Source organism: Lissotriton helveticus, chromosome 11 (assembly GCF_964261635.1).
Source record: "Lissotriton helveticus chromosome 11, aLisHel1.1, whole genome shotgun sequence".
Lineage (NCBI taxonomy): Eukaryota > Metazoa > Chordata > Amphibia > Caudata > Salamandridae > Lissotriton > Lissotriton helveticus.
Genome location: NC_136072.1, coordinates 708,235,245 through 708,254,286, shown reverse-complemented (window position 1 = coordinate 708,254,286; position 19,042 = coordinate 708,235,245). Strand labels below are relative to the sequence as shown.

The 19,042-nt window shown below is 42.8% G+C and overlaps 1 protein-coding gene across 1 annotated transcript in view; it reads left to right on the top strand.

Annotated features, from left to right (window-relative positions):
* The window catches only part of LOC144791798 (guanylate-binding protein 1-like), a 246,677-nt gene that overhangs the window by 79,756 nt on the left and 147,879 nt on the right, over positions 1-19,042 (top strand). The window contains exon 6 of the mRNA XM_078666568.1: positions 8,888-9,130. Within this exon, the coding sequence (XP_078522694.1) occupies positions 8,888-9,130 (243 nt within the window). The remainder of the gene's footprint in view (positions 1-8,887; positions 9,131-19,042) is intronic.

Sequence of the window (19,042 nt, the reverse complement as noted above, 5' to 3'; positions counted from 1 at the left end):
GTTTTCGACACCACGTGAGACTGCCGTCGATGGAAAGAAGCCCGTTTAAAAGGTGCCCACAATGCCACTCCAAGTTCCCACATACTGACAAACACTCAGTATGCAACAAGTGCCTTTCCCCAGACCATAGGGAAGAAACCTGCCCAGCCTGCGCCCAGTTTCGGTCGAAGAGAACCATACGGATCCGACGGGCCGCTAGGCAACAGATGCAGCACAGGCACCGGAACCGGACAACATCTTCAATGATGACCAAGAACTACCGGAAGCTCCAGATTCGGACCTAGAGATCGTCACCGCCGAGGACTACTCGGACTCCGATGACGAGATCCCGCCGGGGCAAATTGTGAGTACACAGACCCTGACACCAATTACCCCGTTACCAAAGGCTTCGGTCAAGGCATCGCCAAAAGGCCTTAGCCAAGATCTGAAAAAAGTTTCGCCAGCCCCGTCATCCGGCTCGGCTCAGAAATCGAAACCGAAACCTTCAGAAACCCCAGGGCCAAGTACCATCATCCCTAAGAAGGTTCCAGAGCCAAAGAAGGTCGTCGACCCGAAGGGCGCCTAACCGAAAAAGGCCGTACAGCCCAAAAACGTCGAGCCAAAGAAGACTGTCGACCACAGAAAGGCTGCACAGCCAAAAAGCGTCGACCCCAAAAGGGTAGTCGAACCGAACAAGGACACAAAGCCAAAGGGCGCCGAACCAAAAAAGGTCGCCAACCCGAGCAAGCCCGCTGTACCGAAAATCATCCACCGGGCAAAGGTCGCCGACAAGAAGGGTGCCGTACCGAACCCCGTAGCACGGCTGGAAAAGGCTATCGACCCGAAAATAAGTGCTCTGAAGACACCAGTTGATCCAAAGAAGACTCGGAAAAGGACGGTCAACCAAAAAAGCCTGTCGAGCACAAGAAACGCGTCGAGCCGAAAGATCCGGTCGACCCGAAAAAAGGGCACGAGCCGAAGAAAAACAATAAGACACCAAAAGTCGTCGAAAAAGAAGGTGTTACCGACCCAAAAAAGTCTAACACTCAACCAAGGACTGTAGAGGAAGAACTCTTCCATCCAGATCCATCAGACAACCAAGCAAAAATATATATTAACCCAGACACTGGTAAAGTCACAATCCTGCACAGGAAGAAGAGGCCACTGGACACTGGCTCTCATTCCCCTATTCCATTGAAGAAGAAGGACTTTGGGACTTCTCCCTCTAGGCCCTTCATCCCTTTCTATCCTATCATGCCTACTACACCTTTTGCTCCTTACTCTCCTTCTCACCACGGGGACAATGAGGGGAACACAGGGGAAAATCCACAGCCAGAATATGATTTTCCACAAGATCCTCAACCACAAGAGGAACCATGGGAGGAGCCAACAGACCCATACAACACCCATCCCATCCCTGATGTACCCTCTTATCCAACTAGGCCGTCACCTACTGATGACACCGTTGTCTTCCACCAACTCATAGACAGGGCAGAGCAGTACCACAACGTAGACATGCATAATGACCCTATTGAAGAAGACTTCTTATTTGACACCTTCTCCACTTCAGAAAAAAGTGTCAGAACACTTCCTATGTTAAAGGGAGTGCTAAAACAAGCACCTGACATATTTAAGGATACAGCGAGGGCACGAGTAATCAATCCCAGGATAGAGAAAAAGTATAGAGCAGCCCCTACAGACCCTACCTACATCAGAGGGCAGTTACCATTAGACTCACTGGTAGTGGCTAATGCACGTAAAAGGGCCAACTCCAAAACAACGGGGGAATCACCTCCCCGATAAGGAATCAAAGATACTAGAGGCGTCAGGTAAAAGGGTAGCAGCACAAGCCTCCAACTCATGGAGGATTGCTAATACACAAGCCCTACTGGCTCGTTACGACAGGGCACATTATGACCAGCTCCAAAGCCTAATGCAACACCTACGTGAGCCTTTTAAAGCACAAGCTGATGACCTCATACAGGAGGGAAAATTCATTACAAATGCCTCCATCAAATGTGCGCTTGACGCAGCAGACACAGCAGCCAGGTCAATTAACACTAGCGTCTTACTACGCAGACATGCATGGCTGCACATTTCAGGCTTTAAGAACGAGGTGCAGTCCACCATTCTTAACCAGCCAGTCAATCAGGAATCTCTATTTGGGCCTGCTGTCAACACCATTTTAGACAAAATGAAAAAAGACACAGAAACCGCAAAATCAATGGGGGCATTACAGTTTCAGCAACATAGAGGCTCCTTTCGACGCTCCGCATACAGAGCAACTACACGAGGAAATACCTCGCAGACGTCATCCTCATACAAAAGCAGCACACAGGGTTCCTTCACCAAAAACTCAAACAGAGGTGGTCATAGGGGCAGCAATAATAAGGGAAGAGGACGTGAAGGCAATAACACCAGAGCCTCCACTGCCACAAAACAGTGACTTTATCCCGCTACCTCCAGACCACCTAACACCGGTCGGAGGCAGACTCCAACAGTTCCTACCGGTCTGGCACGCAATTACCACGGACAGGTGGGTGAGAGAAATTATCCAGTATGGTTATTGCCTAGAACTGACTTCTACACCACCAAACATATCACCCAGACACCGTCCAATGTCCACAGAACACATCACCCTGCTCCAACAAGAGGTGAAATGCATGCTGGAAAAGGGGGCCATAGAGCCAGTCCCTTTCCACCAGCAAGGGACAGGAGTATACTCCCTATACTTCCTTATTCCCAAGAAGGACGGTTCACTCAGACCAATATTTTACCTCAGACGCCTAAATCAATACATACTGTCGGTGCACTTCCATATGATCACACTACAGCAAGTGCTCCCGTTGCTACAACAAGTAGACTTCCTAGCAACACTGGACCTCAAGGATGCGTATTTTCACATACCTATCCATCCAGCCCACAGAAAATATCTCAGGTTCACAATAGAGGGGCAACACTACCAATTCAAGGTTTTGCCCTTCGGGGTTACCACGGCTCCAAGAGTGTTTACAAAATGCTTAGCGACAGTGGCAACACATCTCAGAAGGCAACACATCCATGTGCTCCCTTATCTAGACGATTGGCTAATACAAGCAAAATCATACCAACAGTGTGCAACACACACGTCTCAAACACTTCAGTTGCTACACAGCCTAGGGTTTTCGATAAACTACCCAAAATCACATCTGCAACCATCCCACACACAACAATATCTGGGAGCCACTATAGACACCTCCGTGGCAAAGGCATACCCAAACTCAGCGAGGATAGCCAGCATGCAGATACTTATTTGCAAATTTCTGCCACAACACTCTCTGCCAGCTCGAGTCTTTATGCCTCCTGCATATTCATTGTCCCCCATGCCTGACTTCAAATGCGTCCCCTACAAGAATGCCTAGCACAACAATGGAACCAGGCTTGAGGACAACTAAAAGACCTAGTGTTGGTAGACAGTCGCGCTCACAACTCTCTGCAGTGGTGGAACCCACAAAACCTTTCCAAGGGGCGTCTGTTCCAAGAGCCGATTCCACAACTAATACCAACATGGACGCATCACTGACAGGCTGGGGAGCCCATCTCCTCCAATACACAGTACAAGGGCTCTGGACAACCAAACATAAGAAACTGCATATCAACCAACTAGAGTTGCTAGCGATACTCCTAGCCCTGAAAGCATTCCAGAAATACTTGTACAGCAAGACTGTGTTGATCCGGACGGACAACATGACCGCAATGTACTATATCCAGAAACAGGGAGGAACGCACTCTCCACAGCTGTCCCACCTGGCACAAAGCATATGGAAGTGTGCGATTCCAAAAAACATTTTTCTCCTAGCAGAACATCTTCCAGGGAAGGACAATCAGATAGCGGACCTGCTCAGCAGGCACAGCCAACAACTACACGAATGGGAGATTCACCCCCAAGTTCTCCAGCCATTCTTTGAACAGTGGGGTCACCCAGAGATAGACCTGTTCGCCACAAAAGAAAACTCCAAATGCCAGTACTGTGCCGCCAGGTTCCCACATCCGTTGTCACAGGGCAATGCGATATGGATGAACTGGTCAGGCAGATTTGCGTACGCTTTTCCCCCAGCACCGCTAATCCCGCTGGTGGCACGCAAACTGCGGCAACACTCACTCACACTAATCCAAGTTGCTCCCACATGGGTGAGATAACCTTGGTACATAACGTTCCTGGAACTTTCAGTTGTTCCCCATCAAAGACTGTGCCTCGCACCCCATCTTCTAACTCAGAACCATGGAGAAATCAGACACCCAGATCCCAATCAGATGAACCTAGCGATCTGGCTCCTGAAGTCTTAGAGTTTGGATACCTTAACTTGCCTCCAGACTGCATGAACATCATTAGGGAGGCTAGAGAGCCAACTACACGAGCGTGCTATGCAGCTAAATGGAAGAGATTTGTTATTTACTGCAACAATAACCAAATCAACCCATTAGACGCTTCCATACAAAACATCATATGTTACCTGTTGCATCTACAAAGATGCAACTTAGCATACTCTTCAATATGACTACACCTCGCTGCTATAAAGCATACCTTCAAAACAGGCAACACCTTTCACTGTTTAGAGTACCAGCAATCAAAGCCTTCATGGCGGGTCTAAAAAGGGTGATCCCTCCAAGGCACCCTCCTTCCCCTGTCTGGAATCTAAATATAGTGCTTACCAGACTTATGGGACCTCCTTTCGAACCGCTACACTCATGCAAACTACAATTCTTAACGTGGAAGGTAGCATTCTTGGTTGCCATTACCTCACTCAGAAGAGTAAGCGAATTACAAGCACTAACAATCCAAGAACCTTTCATGCAAGTACATGCCAACAGAGTGGTTCTTAGAACAAACCCTAAGTTAATGCCAAAGGTCGTATCCAATTTCCATATTAATCAATCAATAGAACTGCCAGTATTCTTTCAAAATCCACAGTTAGAAGCTGAGAGAGCCCTACACACATTAGATGTAAAAATAGCTCTACTTTATTATGTGGACAGAACTAAATCATTTAGAAAAACAAAGCAACTATTTGTTGCTTTTGCACCACAACACAAGGGAAGTCCTATATCAAAGTCAGGAATAGCCAGATGGATAGTTAAATGCATTCAAATATGCTATCAAAAGGCAAAACGCACTTTAACCGTCCCCCCAAGAGCACACTCTACAAGAAAAATGGGGGCATCCATGGCTTTCCTAGAGAATATTCCCCTTGAAGACATAAGTAAGGCAGCCACATGGACCACCATACACACTTTCACAAAACACTACTGTGTAGACGTGCAAGCAAAACAGCAAGCTGCTGTAGGCCAGGCTGTCCTCGAAACTCTTTTTCAAACTGCTGCAGCTGGCACAGGTAACCACCGCTAAAGGAGATACTGCTATACAGTCTATGCACAGATATGAATTCAGCAGCCCACATGCCTCGAACGGAATATGCTACTTACCAGTATGCATCTGTTCTTGGCATGTAGGGCTGCTGACATTCATATCGCCCGCCCTCCTCCCCGGTGCCTGTCGCAGCTGCAGCATTATCTCTGGCATGGCCATCTCTTACTTTACTATCTCCATCTCTGCCACAATGGTGAAAAACAATCTGAGGATGGAGAAGATGCCCATGCGCACTGTAGTCCAGGGGAGGAGTCACCGATCTCGTGATACTTCGAAGACTCTTCCAAGACAACAAAGTGCAAACATCCGGACCCAACACTAGGTGGCGATCTATGCACAGATATGAATGTCAGCAGCCCTACATGCCAAGAACAGATGCATACTGGTAAGTAGCATATTCCTTATGAGTTGTGGCAGGACTTCTTAATTCCTTCTCCCCTAACAAGTAGCCACCGAAGGCACAGTAAGTGGTCATTGTTTGTCACTGGTGGTTTACAAGTGTAAGGCTTCCCTTTGAGGCGACTGGCATTCTCCACAAGCCCTACTCATGTTTTTGGAGAAGTAAATATTTTGCTATTTGGAGTAGCTTAATAGATCAACTTGGTGAGAGATCTAGATTTCTCCACATGATTTCATCACTGCAGACAACTGGATTTGCATTGGGGTCCCAATATTTTTATTAGAAAGTAATGATAAAAGACAACTGTGAACTACAGTAGGTGGGTAGGCACTATTCAATGTACTGGTGCCCAAAGTCGATACCTTGATTAGGCCAGTAAATTCTTAGAATGTATGATAGCCTAGAAGTGTGGCATCCTCAAAAGAAAACCTTTTCATATTGCTGGAGACGCAACATTGCAGACTTCCAGAAAAAAAGGCAAATTAAGTCCGTGTACACACACCTGATAACACAGGGCAAGGTGGTGACTTTGGGATTCTCAGCTATATCAGAGTTAGGAGGATATGAATGGAGCCAAGTGTAACAGGAACATTAGTGAAATATCACAGTGCCTGTAAGTTATCAATACTCATGAAATGATATTTTGAACAGCTGAAACTCCTGGGAAACACATTTATTTTAGTTTTTTTTCTAACTCGATTACTGTAAAAAAAAAAATCAAGGCACTGATTTATGTCTGTGGGGATGGCCTGCCAATCGGCCATGGGGACAGAATAATTTACTCCATCCACATGGTGGAGAGGCCGCCCACCCAATTTATAAATGACCTCTAAGCAGGTGGACATCACTGTTGTTCCTGGCAATGCATATTGCATTGTGACTCATCTCTGTAGCACAGAGTAATTGTTTTTTCTTTAAAAAAGAAAATCCAGAAATGGGATTTTCTTTTTGAAAACAAAATTTGTTACTATCCCCCTGCCACGGGAGTCTTCTCCCATGGCATGGGAAGCATTATAATGGTGTTACTGTTCCTTACCGCCTGGTGTTATCTGACGGTAAGAAACCATAACAAAACACATGCCCGCCTGTCTAAATTGGGCGGGCGGACATGTATCCATTTTTCCAACTGACCTGAATACCCAGGGCCTTCAGAGAAATCTGCACCCCTTACCCTTTAAAATAAAAAAACAGTGTTCCCGACATTTTCCAGGCTGATGGCCTGCTCAACGGTTAAACAATTTAGATAATTATACACCCATTCAACATTTAATTTCCAATACAATAATTAACATCAATAAATGAATTATAAATGTAATCACTTCCCACCCTTTGACCCACAAATCCAACAACCTGCTACTGCATTATAAGTTACTAAATAAATTATAAAAATTATTCAACATTTTAAAATTGTAAATTGTATTACCAAAAATGTATAACAATTATACTAGCATTACTAAAATGTATATTATGACTAATATATATTAAATTGCATTTAAAAAAAATTGGTTACATATGTATAGATATTTAAGTAAGCAAATTATTTGAAACAATATTATATACCAAAAATGTTCTTGACAACTATATTCTGTGACAAAATATTTCTGTATCAATGATATGTTTGATGCAATGTATTATAATTATATTAAGACTCTATTAGTGGTATAGGGAAGACCCTCGTGCCTATGGGCAGCCTTAATTAGTAACTGCAGCACTTTGCTCGCCATAGGCCCAAATGGGGCTGCAATAGCCAAAGTGCAAAAGAGCGGTATGTGACCTGCATCTATCTGAGTACTGATTGCTACATGTACCAGTTTGACATATGTCTGGTAGGCTGCATCTGCCAGATCCCCATGGACCTGGACATTTACTGTATCCATATCTGATCGTATCCAGTGTTGCAACCTCTGGTTGGGAATACACCTTTTGGGTGTATTCCTCCCCGCCACCCCCCCCAACCCCCACCCCCCCCCCCCCGCTCCAGTGTGTGTACTGGGCAGATCACACCAATGTGCATGTGTGCTGCATGTGTACGAATCAACAACACAAGGGAGTATATTGCCTACCAAGGGGGGGGGGGTAAGATATCGTAAACGAATGAAAGCATATGAGCTGTCTACATTTACTGACTGTGCTAGAGCCAATTCACATCACGTGATTGTCAGCAAGATTAGGAACCTAGAGGTAGAGGGAATATTGAAGTGGGAGAAGGGAGGGAGTAGAGTGGGTGTATAGATCAAAAGAGAGGGCACTCAGGATCACTAAACTGTGTGTTTCCTGAAGTGTGTAGTAAATGTTACAACTGGGATCAAAGAACTTTCATTCTTGTAAAGTATAGTATTGGTTGAGTGCCGACCTCGAGCATCCCCACACCACACTACATCTCCAAGAAACCTGTGAATGCCCAAATTCACTACCCTCAAGAGTCCAGTGCAGAAGGGGTTGCACTTGGCCCAGTTTGCAGAGCTTCAGGACAGCAGGGGCAAATTACCTTGACCCCTTCACTCTTGAGGACCAGGAGACCCAGATTTCCGGTGGCGCCTAAATGGGGTCTGACAGCTTAAGTAAGCTACAGAAGATACATTATTAAGCAGTGAGATTGACTATGACAAGAGAAAGCCGTCTCTTCTGTATTCTGTAATCTGCTAAATACAGAGGCTAACCCAACTGTGAAAATCCTATGTCTAAATATATATTTGATGTATCCCCTGATATATGCCTTTCGTCTCATAGATATTGCCCAAGCTCTGTGCTTGCGTTTTTGTTAGGTAGGTTCTTCAGTAAATCCCATGGCCTAGATATCCACCAAAGATGGGGAGAAGCTCAGTCATTGCAGCCTTTCTTTTACTATCACTATTCAGAGGAAAGTTCTAGCAGTTTCAGGGCACTTGTCAAGAATGATCTTGTATTAAGTTTATTTTATTTTTATATTTTTCTTACTGCTTTTGGTACCACCACCTTTAATGAACCTTTTAAGTTTTGGTCTATTCCCCCTTAATCACTCTTTTGTTTTATCAAGGTTCTCCTTCTTGCTTTGTCTTAAACGAGTCTCACATCAAGTATGTATTATATATCTAAATTGCAATTCATTTTTCCTTATACAGGCAACAGTTCCAAAGTATCAACGTTAAACCTTCCCCGGGAGTGCATCAGGTTTTACTTTCCAGGCAGAAAATGCTTCGTTTTTGATCGGCCTACAAGTAAGAAGAATCTGAAGAGACTTGAAGAGCTCAGCGAGAATGACCTGGATCCTGAATTCATTACACAGACAAAAGATTTCTGCCAATTTATCTTTCGGGAATGTCGGACTAAAACTATTGAAGGTGGACATCCAGTAACTGGGAAACGTAAGTTTCTGATGCTGTCTCTCTTCAAGTTTTGCAATCATTAAAATGAGTTATAACCTTAAATGTATGCATATAGCTCCTCCTTTAGCCTTAGCATGAGGTTCTGAAATGCTGTCATTAATTTTCAAAATAATTGCTACTTAACACTACAAGAAGACAAACAAGGTGATATTAAGGCGCATAAAAAAACCCTAAATAAACAAATACTCTTGGAACATTGGTATAATACTGCGCAATGGCTCAGATACTTTCGGAGCATTTTCAGTCCTTTGTCTTAGTCATGTAGAAAAATTATGGTTTTAAGACTGTAGGACTAGCGCTCTCTTCGGGCAAGCAGAGTGGTGTGTAAACAGTGCAAGGCTGATTCAGTAGGTAGAATATTAGTCATTTTATGTACTGAATGCACAAAGCACTAGCAACCAAAATTTGTTGTTTTGCTTAAGAGGCCTCGGCCTCCTGTTGCCTCCTGATGCCTCCTGTTACGACTGGAACGTTTCCTGCATGGCGCACAGTTGTCTTCCCCTGCCTGAATGCCTGACTTGGTGTACCTTGTATCCTGGCGTTTAATATGTGACCCCAGTATCATGCCATTATAGCATGTGCACAGATGCTTAAGCCTATATCTGAACAGTATTGCCCTGGACTTGCGAGGTTGTAGTGTAGTTCCTATTATCCCAATAGGCTCTGCGCATTGGAATAATACCTTCAATAGTATAGGCCTAGACCAGACGTTAACTAGGTCTTCTACTGTCGATATTAGACTTAAAGTTTTGGGTTTGCCAGCTAGCTCAGAGTTCACTAGAAACTTTCTCGAATAGGCAAGGAGGAGTTGAACCTCCCTGGATAGACAAGAAGGGATTTAGTTTCTGACAACCATAGAACATGACAACTTTGCTCTCCCCTAATCAAGAGTGTATCTCTAGAGTCGTGTGAAAACAAAAGACAACTTATTTTACTCAGTCAGTACGTGCATTCTTAGTCTCACCAGATTGTAGAGAAAAGGAAGAGACGGGCGTGTTCAAATAAAAGATGTTATTTATTGATCAGTCTCTTTTCTCATACAAGAGAAATGGATCGATATTATCGCAATACTTATGGTTAAGTAAAGTGCATACAATAAAAGCAGAAGTATAAAATAATACTGTAAAAACATTTATATGGTTTCTAAGCCATATGGTGGTTTAAAATGGATAAAATAGATACATACATATATACATTTGACTAATCGTACTCAACTGGTGCTTCTAACTACGCCTACCCCAGTGTACCTGACCTAAGCCTAATACGTGGGCGGGAATAGAAAGTAGCAGTTTAAGTTAAGTTTGTTTTGCCAAGTGACTGACTCAAGAATTCTCTGCAAGGGGTTATTCAGTTCTGTACCTGGAATCTAGGATGGTTGAGGGATGGTATCTCTCGTCTTTGGTCTCGATATTCCAGGCTGCCTGCAAGGGCTGCCCGGAAGCGCCGGAGCTGGATTTCTCGGCAGGAGAAAGGCAGCGCCTCGTTCTCAGCACGTCAGGAAGGCGGGGCTGCACCAGCGGGGTCTGCTCTGCTCTGGGCTTCGGCAAGTCTGGCTGCTCCGATCTCGTCACCACCGCGTGTGTTTGCTTAAGGCAATACCGGTAATATTTATACCTGTAAGGTGCCGAGATTGACGTAAGGATGGACATAGATACGTCAATAAGGATGTCATACGAACTGGTCGTTAGCACATTCTTTTGCTGAAGTTCTCGGTGAAATCAAAACAATGGCCGCAGGGTTTTTCCCAGGTTGTCATAGGTTTGATTTGTTTTGAGAACTCCGTATGCCTTATCAGGGGCTGGAGGAATATTGCTTGTCTAATTAGATGGCAAGCGTTATGACCTAATCAGATAACACGTTCCTGTGCCGTGGTGTGGCTTAATCAGATAACGGTTTCTGCATCATGGGATGGCTGCTAGTTAACTTGTTAACCAGAACAGGGTCAGGAATAGGGGGATCGATACATAACCTATAGGAATACATCACACCCACTCCACGCTAACTATGACCATATTTACTAATCAAGGCATAGTAAATCTTACTGTAGAGTATTGTGTATACCTTACCACCCCAAAATACATATAATGCATTTCGAAATTATGTAATATACGGAAAAAAAATAGTCACATGTACTATATGCACTCAAGCTGTAGAATAATGCTAAATTAATCACGCATATGTATACATTATTATTAATCAAATATGAGAATTACACATGAAATGGCTCTTAATACAGAAGAAAAGTTTCGAGACCATTCCATCACAGAATAAAATAATTATGAACATACCAGCGGGCAGCTAATGTCTATAAAGTTTCTAAAAATAGAAATTTAGTTCTCTAAGAATAGTTCTTACTTTAAGCAGAAGATAAGTGTCCCGAAAAATCGTAAAAATATTTTGGGGCTGCTGAAAAAATTGCTGTCCGTGAACTGGAGGGAAAATTGTTCATGCTACTTTATTATTAAAGTTGAAGGCCAAATTCAGGGTGTTGGGAACGCCGTGTGCTAGCTTGCTCAAAAGTCGGTATTTCTGCTCTGGTGAGAACATCATATCATTGAGACTGTCGAAAAAGCTGTCAACAGCTTCCTGTGAAAGTTCCACTAACTCGGAAAAAGGTGTAACCATGCATTCATGTGCATGATTGTCTCCATTGACGTTTTGATTAGTATTGCTGACAGAAGGTCGTACCTGATCGATGCTGCTTTCATCTTGAACTTCACTACCCCTTAATCGTAGTGGTGAAGTTTCCACGAATGCCGTCATCAGGATTGGCAGCCGTTGAGGGCAGCACAAAGCATGAGCCGTTACCGGACCCAACAATGTTTCTGCATCCATAGGGGCATCTGATTGTAGCGTCAGACAGGTGTCCAACACGCATTCTTCTCCGCACAGCAAGCACCTTAATACAGGTAAAACACATCTTTGCCACATTGGTCGAAATGAAAGAAACCAAGTCATGTTCAGGTCTCTAAGCCGGGATAGTCCCAGGATTTTTGATATCCGGTCCCGGTATCCAATGGCTCGGATTGTTTCTTCCCTTGTCGCAGGTGTTTTGTCTGTGACACGGTTTGCCATAACGAAATATAAGGACCAAGAATAGGATTCCTGCAATTAGTCCCAAAATGAGGGGAACTCCTCCAAAAATCGAATGGACGAAGTCTGGAAAAATACCCAGTATGGCTTTGAATGGTGTTAATGCCATCGAAAATACTGTCTTAAATACTTTTGAGACTCCACTGGTATCAGAAATATTTAAGATTTCATTCAGGATTTCTGCGAAATGTATGGGGGAATTAGTTGATAGCAATGAGTGAATCTCTGCAGTCGTCCTTGCGACTAGGAGATCATACGTTTCTTTTGATGACGTGAGCCTGGTCGGCGTCTGAAGAAGCACTGTTTTCATTCTGCTTAAAGTATCAATTCGAATAGAAGTAATTTTCAAGTTAGGCCATGCCCTTGCCTCCCTGTCTGAAAAGGAGCTGGGGAACAATAAGCGTCCACAGCACATGACCTTCGCAGTCGTACTAACGAGATAAGGAACCCCGGGCAGTAGACTACAACATCTGCGATCCACAATTAGAATGTAACTCCCGTTATAGAGTCTTTTAAAGAATGGTTCTATCTCTGTTGCAGGTGCGCCTAGCTGGTGACATGAAAGGTTATTTGAGTTCCCTTCACAGGCTCCATGCAAACTAATTCCATTGCACAGAAGTGTACCGCTTAGTGACATCGCACAATTATTGCCACTAAGAAACACTTTCTGTCCTTTATTACTGACACATGCATGTGAATAGGGCAAGTTCCATGTTGACTTAATGTACCCTTTTCCCAATTTTTCGTACATGCCAGCCTGTATATATTTTTGGCAGTATTGAAACCTGAAGGTTGATATTGGAATATTAATTATCCCATGTATTATCCATTCACTGACAGGTCGTTCTGACATTGTCACTGGTAATCTCTCGAGTTTCTCAATGCTCAGGATTGTATAATCAGCACCCTTCTGGGCCATACTGATTTGTTTATCAGTAAGGTTAAAGATATTGAATAGTGACGTTGTGTTGATTAAACGCCAAGGCACATAGCCTGAACGCAGATTTTGTAACGTCCAGCCAAGCTTTACAATAGAACGCAATTGAGACTGACCGTGTTGTAACAACAGTAAGTCTTGCGATATTATGTCGATTGCTGAAGACACAATGCTGTCCAATGAAAAGATTCTGGAGGACAGAGTCATTAACCCATTGTCCACTACAGAAAGTGATTTTTCCAAATTAATACGGTCAATTTCCCGTATGCTTTCTGCTGTCTCAATTTGAGTTACCTTCCAGGCCTCGTTGTAAGCTGCATATATAGAGGCTGCTATGAAGCGTTTTTGACGCTGTTTGCGTGGTCCCATAATGAAATCACGCAAGTCAGCACCATCAGTAAGTAAAGTTAGGTGTTGCTTAATTTCTGTCAGTTTGGAAGTTTTTAGCCATTGAAGGCAGAGTTTGCCCACACTGTAGGTGGTGATTATCCCTGGGTGTTGTCTTTGGGAATATCTAGGGTCTGGCCTGGTCAATGTGAACCCCTGTGTTTTGTTCAGGAATCTGTCTTGACAGTTATTAGTATCTGTGGGCCAGATTAACCATTGTTTCCAATCAGGATGTGTTCTGTTTTGGTTAAATACATAGTTTACGTCTATCTCTTCATCTGTATAGCTATTGCTGTTCATTGTTGGCTTTGGAATAGACGGTTTATTTAAGTCTTTGATTTTGGCTAGTCCAAGACAAGTAGTTTGTTGAACAGTGTCATTCAAAAATATAATTTGTTCTGGGATCATGCAGGCTCTAAACAATGATTCTATACCTTGTACTTGCCATTCTTTTGTACCCCAAACACTTTTTACTTCAACATTTTTGTCCCAATAATCAAAACCAAAAGTATTCATTTGTTCAAAAAATGAGTCTGAATATATCAATTTCGTGTTTGTAAGCATAGTTTTTGTTCCTGTCTTATTTGACAATTTGAAATAAAATGTTTCAGCATTACTTGTGTTGAACCCTGAAAAGTATGAATATTTGTCATAAACGGTTCTTGAGCTTCCTTTTGGAGGGGTTGCACAATGTTCCCATTGATTATAATTTAAAACATTTCTAGGTTGTGCAGATTTATGTAGAAAATGGTTACCATAGTGGTTGTAACAGTACATACTATCATAATTAGATGAACCCTGCAAATAATCATGTTTGGTAAATTTAGCAGACATTACTAGGTCAGACATCATATTATTTATACTTTCAAAGTCCCAATCATCAGCAAACGAGCTTGGTATTACAAAGTCACTCAACGAGATCTTCATTTGGTGTGGATATTTCAGGATTTCAACCGGACCATACATTTCATAGTCAGTGTTGTCCCATGCTACCCCACCCGGTATAGGATTGGCTGTGAAGTTGACTGAAGAAAGTTCTCTTTTCTTGACGTGTGAAGACGTGTGTGGCTTGAGGATCAAGTTGATTTTCTGGCTTGCTGTGTCCATTTTAGCATATTTTCCCTCAATGAAGCGTCCCAAGCATAGTACCATGATGAGCCAGAGTATGAGGATAAATGCACCAAAGGACACCCAAAATTCAATCCATGGAGAAATCAGATAGGTTTCTTTCAGCTGTTTCAAAAGTTCCTTAGCTTTATCTTTAAAAGTTTTTGTTGATGGCTGTGTCTTTGATTCACTTAGGTCTTCAGAAGAATCATCGAAGTTTATGAAGTAGCCGGATGCCGTTCTGTCAATTGTTCCAATTGCTTCAGGATTACTGTTTCTTGCATATTCGTTTGTTACTTCATTGTAGGTTGGTGTGTCTCTACTAAATTTTTTTATTTGGGTTTTTAGAGGTGTGAGTTCCAATGCATTGTTGCATAGTCCTTGTTGTTTTTCTGTAGGCGTTTCGAATGTGATTAGCCTCTTAGTTAGGACCTCTGTATTGGTAGCAAACCTTGGTGTTCTGCTTCTTATCGAGAGTCCACTTGGCCTACTGTTTGTTATCGGCCACATGATTGTGGTTTTACCAGGTCGATGGATACAACTTGGTTCTCCTTTTTACCAGCAAGCGGCGGTAGTACAACTGATCTTGTCCCGTTGATAGACAAGACAGGAACTGCTTTTCTGTAAGAAGGCCCAAATTCCTTCTTTACCGCGATCTTTTCTCTGACTAGATCCCCGACTTTTGGAATCCAGACAGGTCTTGCTGGGACAGGTGGTGGTTCTTCAGTGGTTGTTGGCTGTTGTTTCAACTTTATGTTGCTCAGGTCTTTTCTTGTTTCGTTTAAGTCCTGCAAAATAGCCAAACGATCTTTGATATCAAAGCTTTTTTCCTTCACCACTGAAGTCTGACTGTCAAGATCTAAGACCAACATCCTAGTTCCAAACAATAATTCGTACGGACTGAATCCCCTCAGAGAATTTCTTGGCAGGTTGTTTAGACTACGTTGGACACTTATTAGATGTTTGACCCACCCAGCTCCCGAACCTAATATCCTTTCCGTTATAGATAGCTTTATGCCTTGGTTTTTTCTTTACACCATCCCGTATCCCTCAGGAAGGAAGTGAGAAGAATCCCGCTGTGCTATGCTCATTTGGCCATGCTTCCCCACAGGCTTGAGGGCTAAAGTGAAAACATTGGTCAAACGTAGCATGCTCCTAGCGTATATGCCATTTAGACTCGCAAATCCTTGTATAACAGTCCCGACGTCAGCCGAGTGCTGGGGTCTACATTATAAGTGGAAACTAGTCTTTATTTGTTAATCGGACGCATTATTAACACTGGAATTACTGATTATTGTTTAGCCCTTATTGAGTGAACCGCCATGGTATTACCCCGTTCCTCTCGCCGCTGCGATCTCTGTTGCAGCCCGGGCATTTTTTTACAAAAATGTGATGATGCAGGCTCATGCCTGGCCACCAGTACACTGATTGTAGTTCTTCCAGAGAATCTTTTAGTTTGAGGTGTCTGAGACCCTCGCCCATATGTGCGTCTGCTATTAACAAAGTTCTCCTGTCCTTGTTTGGAATTACTCTATCCCCCACTCCAGGGATTCGAGCAAAAGGGACGGAGTTTGCATCGATTATGTATGTATAATTGAGTGGATAGTTGATCGGTAGCGCTGAGCAGTCGCCTTTTGATGACGTTTTCACCGCCAGCACTGTTTCACCGTCAATGTATTTCACTGTACGCTTTTTTCTAGCTACGGAAGCCGATTTAGTTGCTACTGCTGTGGCTGTCTCAGCCAATGAATTCCCTGCAACGTGAACGCCATCACGCTGATGACTCAGTGAGTGTGTCACGTGAGTCTTTGGTAGTTCTTTTTGTAACAGAACTATTTGTTCCCAAAGCAGTTTTTGCTTTATTGTTGCACCTGTGTCATCTTTGTAACCGTTTTGAATCCATTTCTGCAAATCGTTGTTATATGATTTGACGCAGTAATATGAATCGGACACTATAAGTGTCGGGAATTCGCGATCTGCATTATCTAGCGCCATTTTCAATGCTATTATTTCAGTTTGTTGTTCTGAATTAGTTTCTACTGAGTGTGTTTTTGTTAGCAGAGGTCTCAGTTTCCCTCCGTGCCACACTTCTTTTGTGATTTCACATGTGGGGTTGTATGCTTGTTCTCCCCAAACGGAGGGTTGAGCCTGTCCGTCTGTATAGATTACACAGGCGTACTGTCGTAATGGCAGAATGTCGATTGGCAGAGGGAATGTTCTTTCATATTCTAGATTTTTTAGTTCTTCTAGTTCTGGATCAAAGTAGTATTTTACTTTGTCCATTGTAATGGAATTCACCCATTGTATCCATTCCGGATTCAATGCTGTTGTTGGTAAATTACACGGGGTTGTTAATGCCTCAAAGGCTGATTCTGCTGTTCTGACTGTGATACGTCTACCGTCAGCTTTATCTTTTTCTCTAGCTATTGCGGTTTGAACTGCATGAACAATGTTTTCTTTAATGCTGAATTTCTTTTCAGCTTCTGTGTACAAGTGTGATTTGAATGCAATTGGTACCTTTTCTCCCTCATTAGAGGTCAGGTATGTGAATCCGCATCTTCCTGGGATGACTCGAATCACAAGGTTGCGTGTGTTATCACGTGTTTCTAATTTTGTTTTAATTAACATATCTGTTTGTAAGGATCTCAGAATTTCTGTGTGTTTTTGAGTCCAATTGGTTCTTTTAAAATCTGGTTTTATTAGATCATAAAGGGGTTTGACTCTTTCTGCGTAATTTGCAATGTATGTTCTTCCGAAATTTAGGAAGCCTAGAATTGACTTTAGGTTTTTTAGTGTTCTAGGTGCTTGGAGTACGGCACATTTCTCTAGGAAATTGTCAGCCAGGCTTTTGCCTTCACTTGATAATTCATATCCTAAGAACAGGACTGTTAGATGGGCAATTCTAGATTTTTTAAAGTTGAATTTGTAACCCTCTGCCGCGAACCCAAGTATTATGGTGTTCACTCTCTTCAAGTGAGTATCCAAGTCATCATCTGTTAGGTATATGTCGTCGACATACGATAATGCTTCGTCATCATATGTTTGTAGTAACTCTGTTACTCTCGCTGAGAATAATCCTGGGCTGTTCTTGTACCCCTGGGGTAACCGACAGAATTGTTTTTGAGCGCCATTTATTGAGAACGCGGACAAGTATCTGCTCTCTGGTGCTATATTTTGACAAAAGAATCCATTAGAGATGTCTAATGTTGTTTTGTATTTTTTGCGCACTATGTTATTCATTAGTGCAGCACTATGCGAGTTTTGCACTGCAAAAGTTTTGCAACATGAGTTAAGGTGTCTGTCATCTAAGACTAGACGATATGAATTGTCTGGTTTGGAGACCGGAAACAAAGGGTTGTTCATTTGTGAGGTGCAAGTTTCAATCACCCCCTGGTATTCTAATTGGTCTAGGATTTCTTTTACCTGTTTTTTAGCTTCTTGCTTAATTGGGTACTGTCTTTGTGCAGTAGGTTGTGATTTTAACTGGATTTTGTGAGGAGGAGAGTCCTCATCCCATCCTACATGATTTTTATATAAAGCAGGAGCTTGAGCTACTGCCCACTTTCTAGCAAGTGTGTATTTTTTATGAATTGGGATATGATTTGAGAAGGCAGGCATAATTATTTCTTCGCCATGAGGGCAGTCCCTGACAAACTCTGGTGGCCAGTCTTTTTCAGCTAGAAGGATGTCATAGCCCTTGGAGAGATTATCCCAAAATAGTCCCCTTATTTTTCTAGTCTTATCCCCTTCTATACGTAAAGTTATTTCATATATTTTGTGAGGTTTGCTAACTCTGGTGTCTGCAGTTTCCACTTGAAGGTATTCATTCGTGTCCACTGTCTCCAGATGATTCATAAGGACTTTGCGAGCTATGCTCACTTCTGCTGCGCTGTCTAGCATTGTCTGAGCCCATTCTCCGTTTTTCAGTTGTGTCCTCAGTATTCTCGGCATTGTTAATTACTTTAATACTGGCTACCTTCTTTTTTGGAAATTGTAATTTCTTTTTTAGATGAGCAGGTTCCTTGTCTTTGGACTTGACGTGCTCTTCTCTTTGTTCTGATCGTCCTCTTCTTTCCGATTTCTGCGAGGAAGTCTGAAAAGATTGAGAGGGGCGTGTATCAATTTCTTTATATCTATCAGGCTTCTTTATATTATCCCTATTTCTAAGGTTGTATCTTTTCCCAGAGGGCTCACTTTGGGGAGACCTGTGTCCTTGGTTTGGAGATCTTTCTCTCCGCCGAGGAGACCTTCCTCTGGACTGGAATTTCTTTTCTTTAGGATTGGATTGTTTGTTTCCATCCCAGCTCTTTTTTTGTGATGTTAAATTATTATTAAAAAATACTTTTTCAGGACTTTCAATCAGTCGG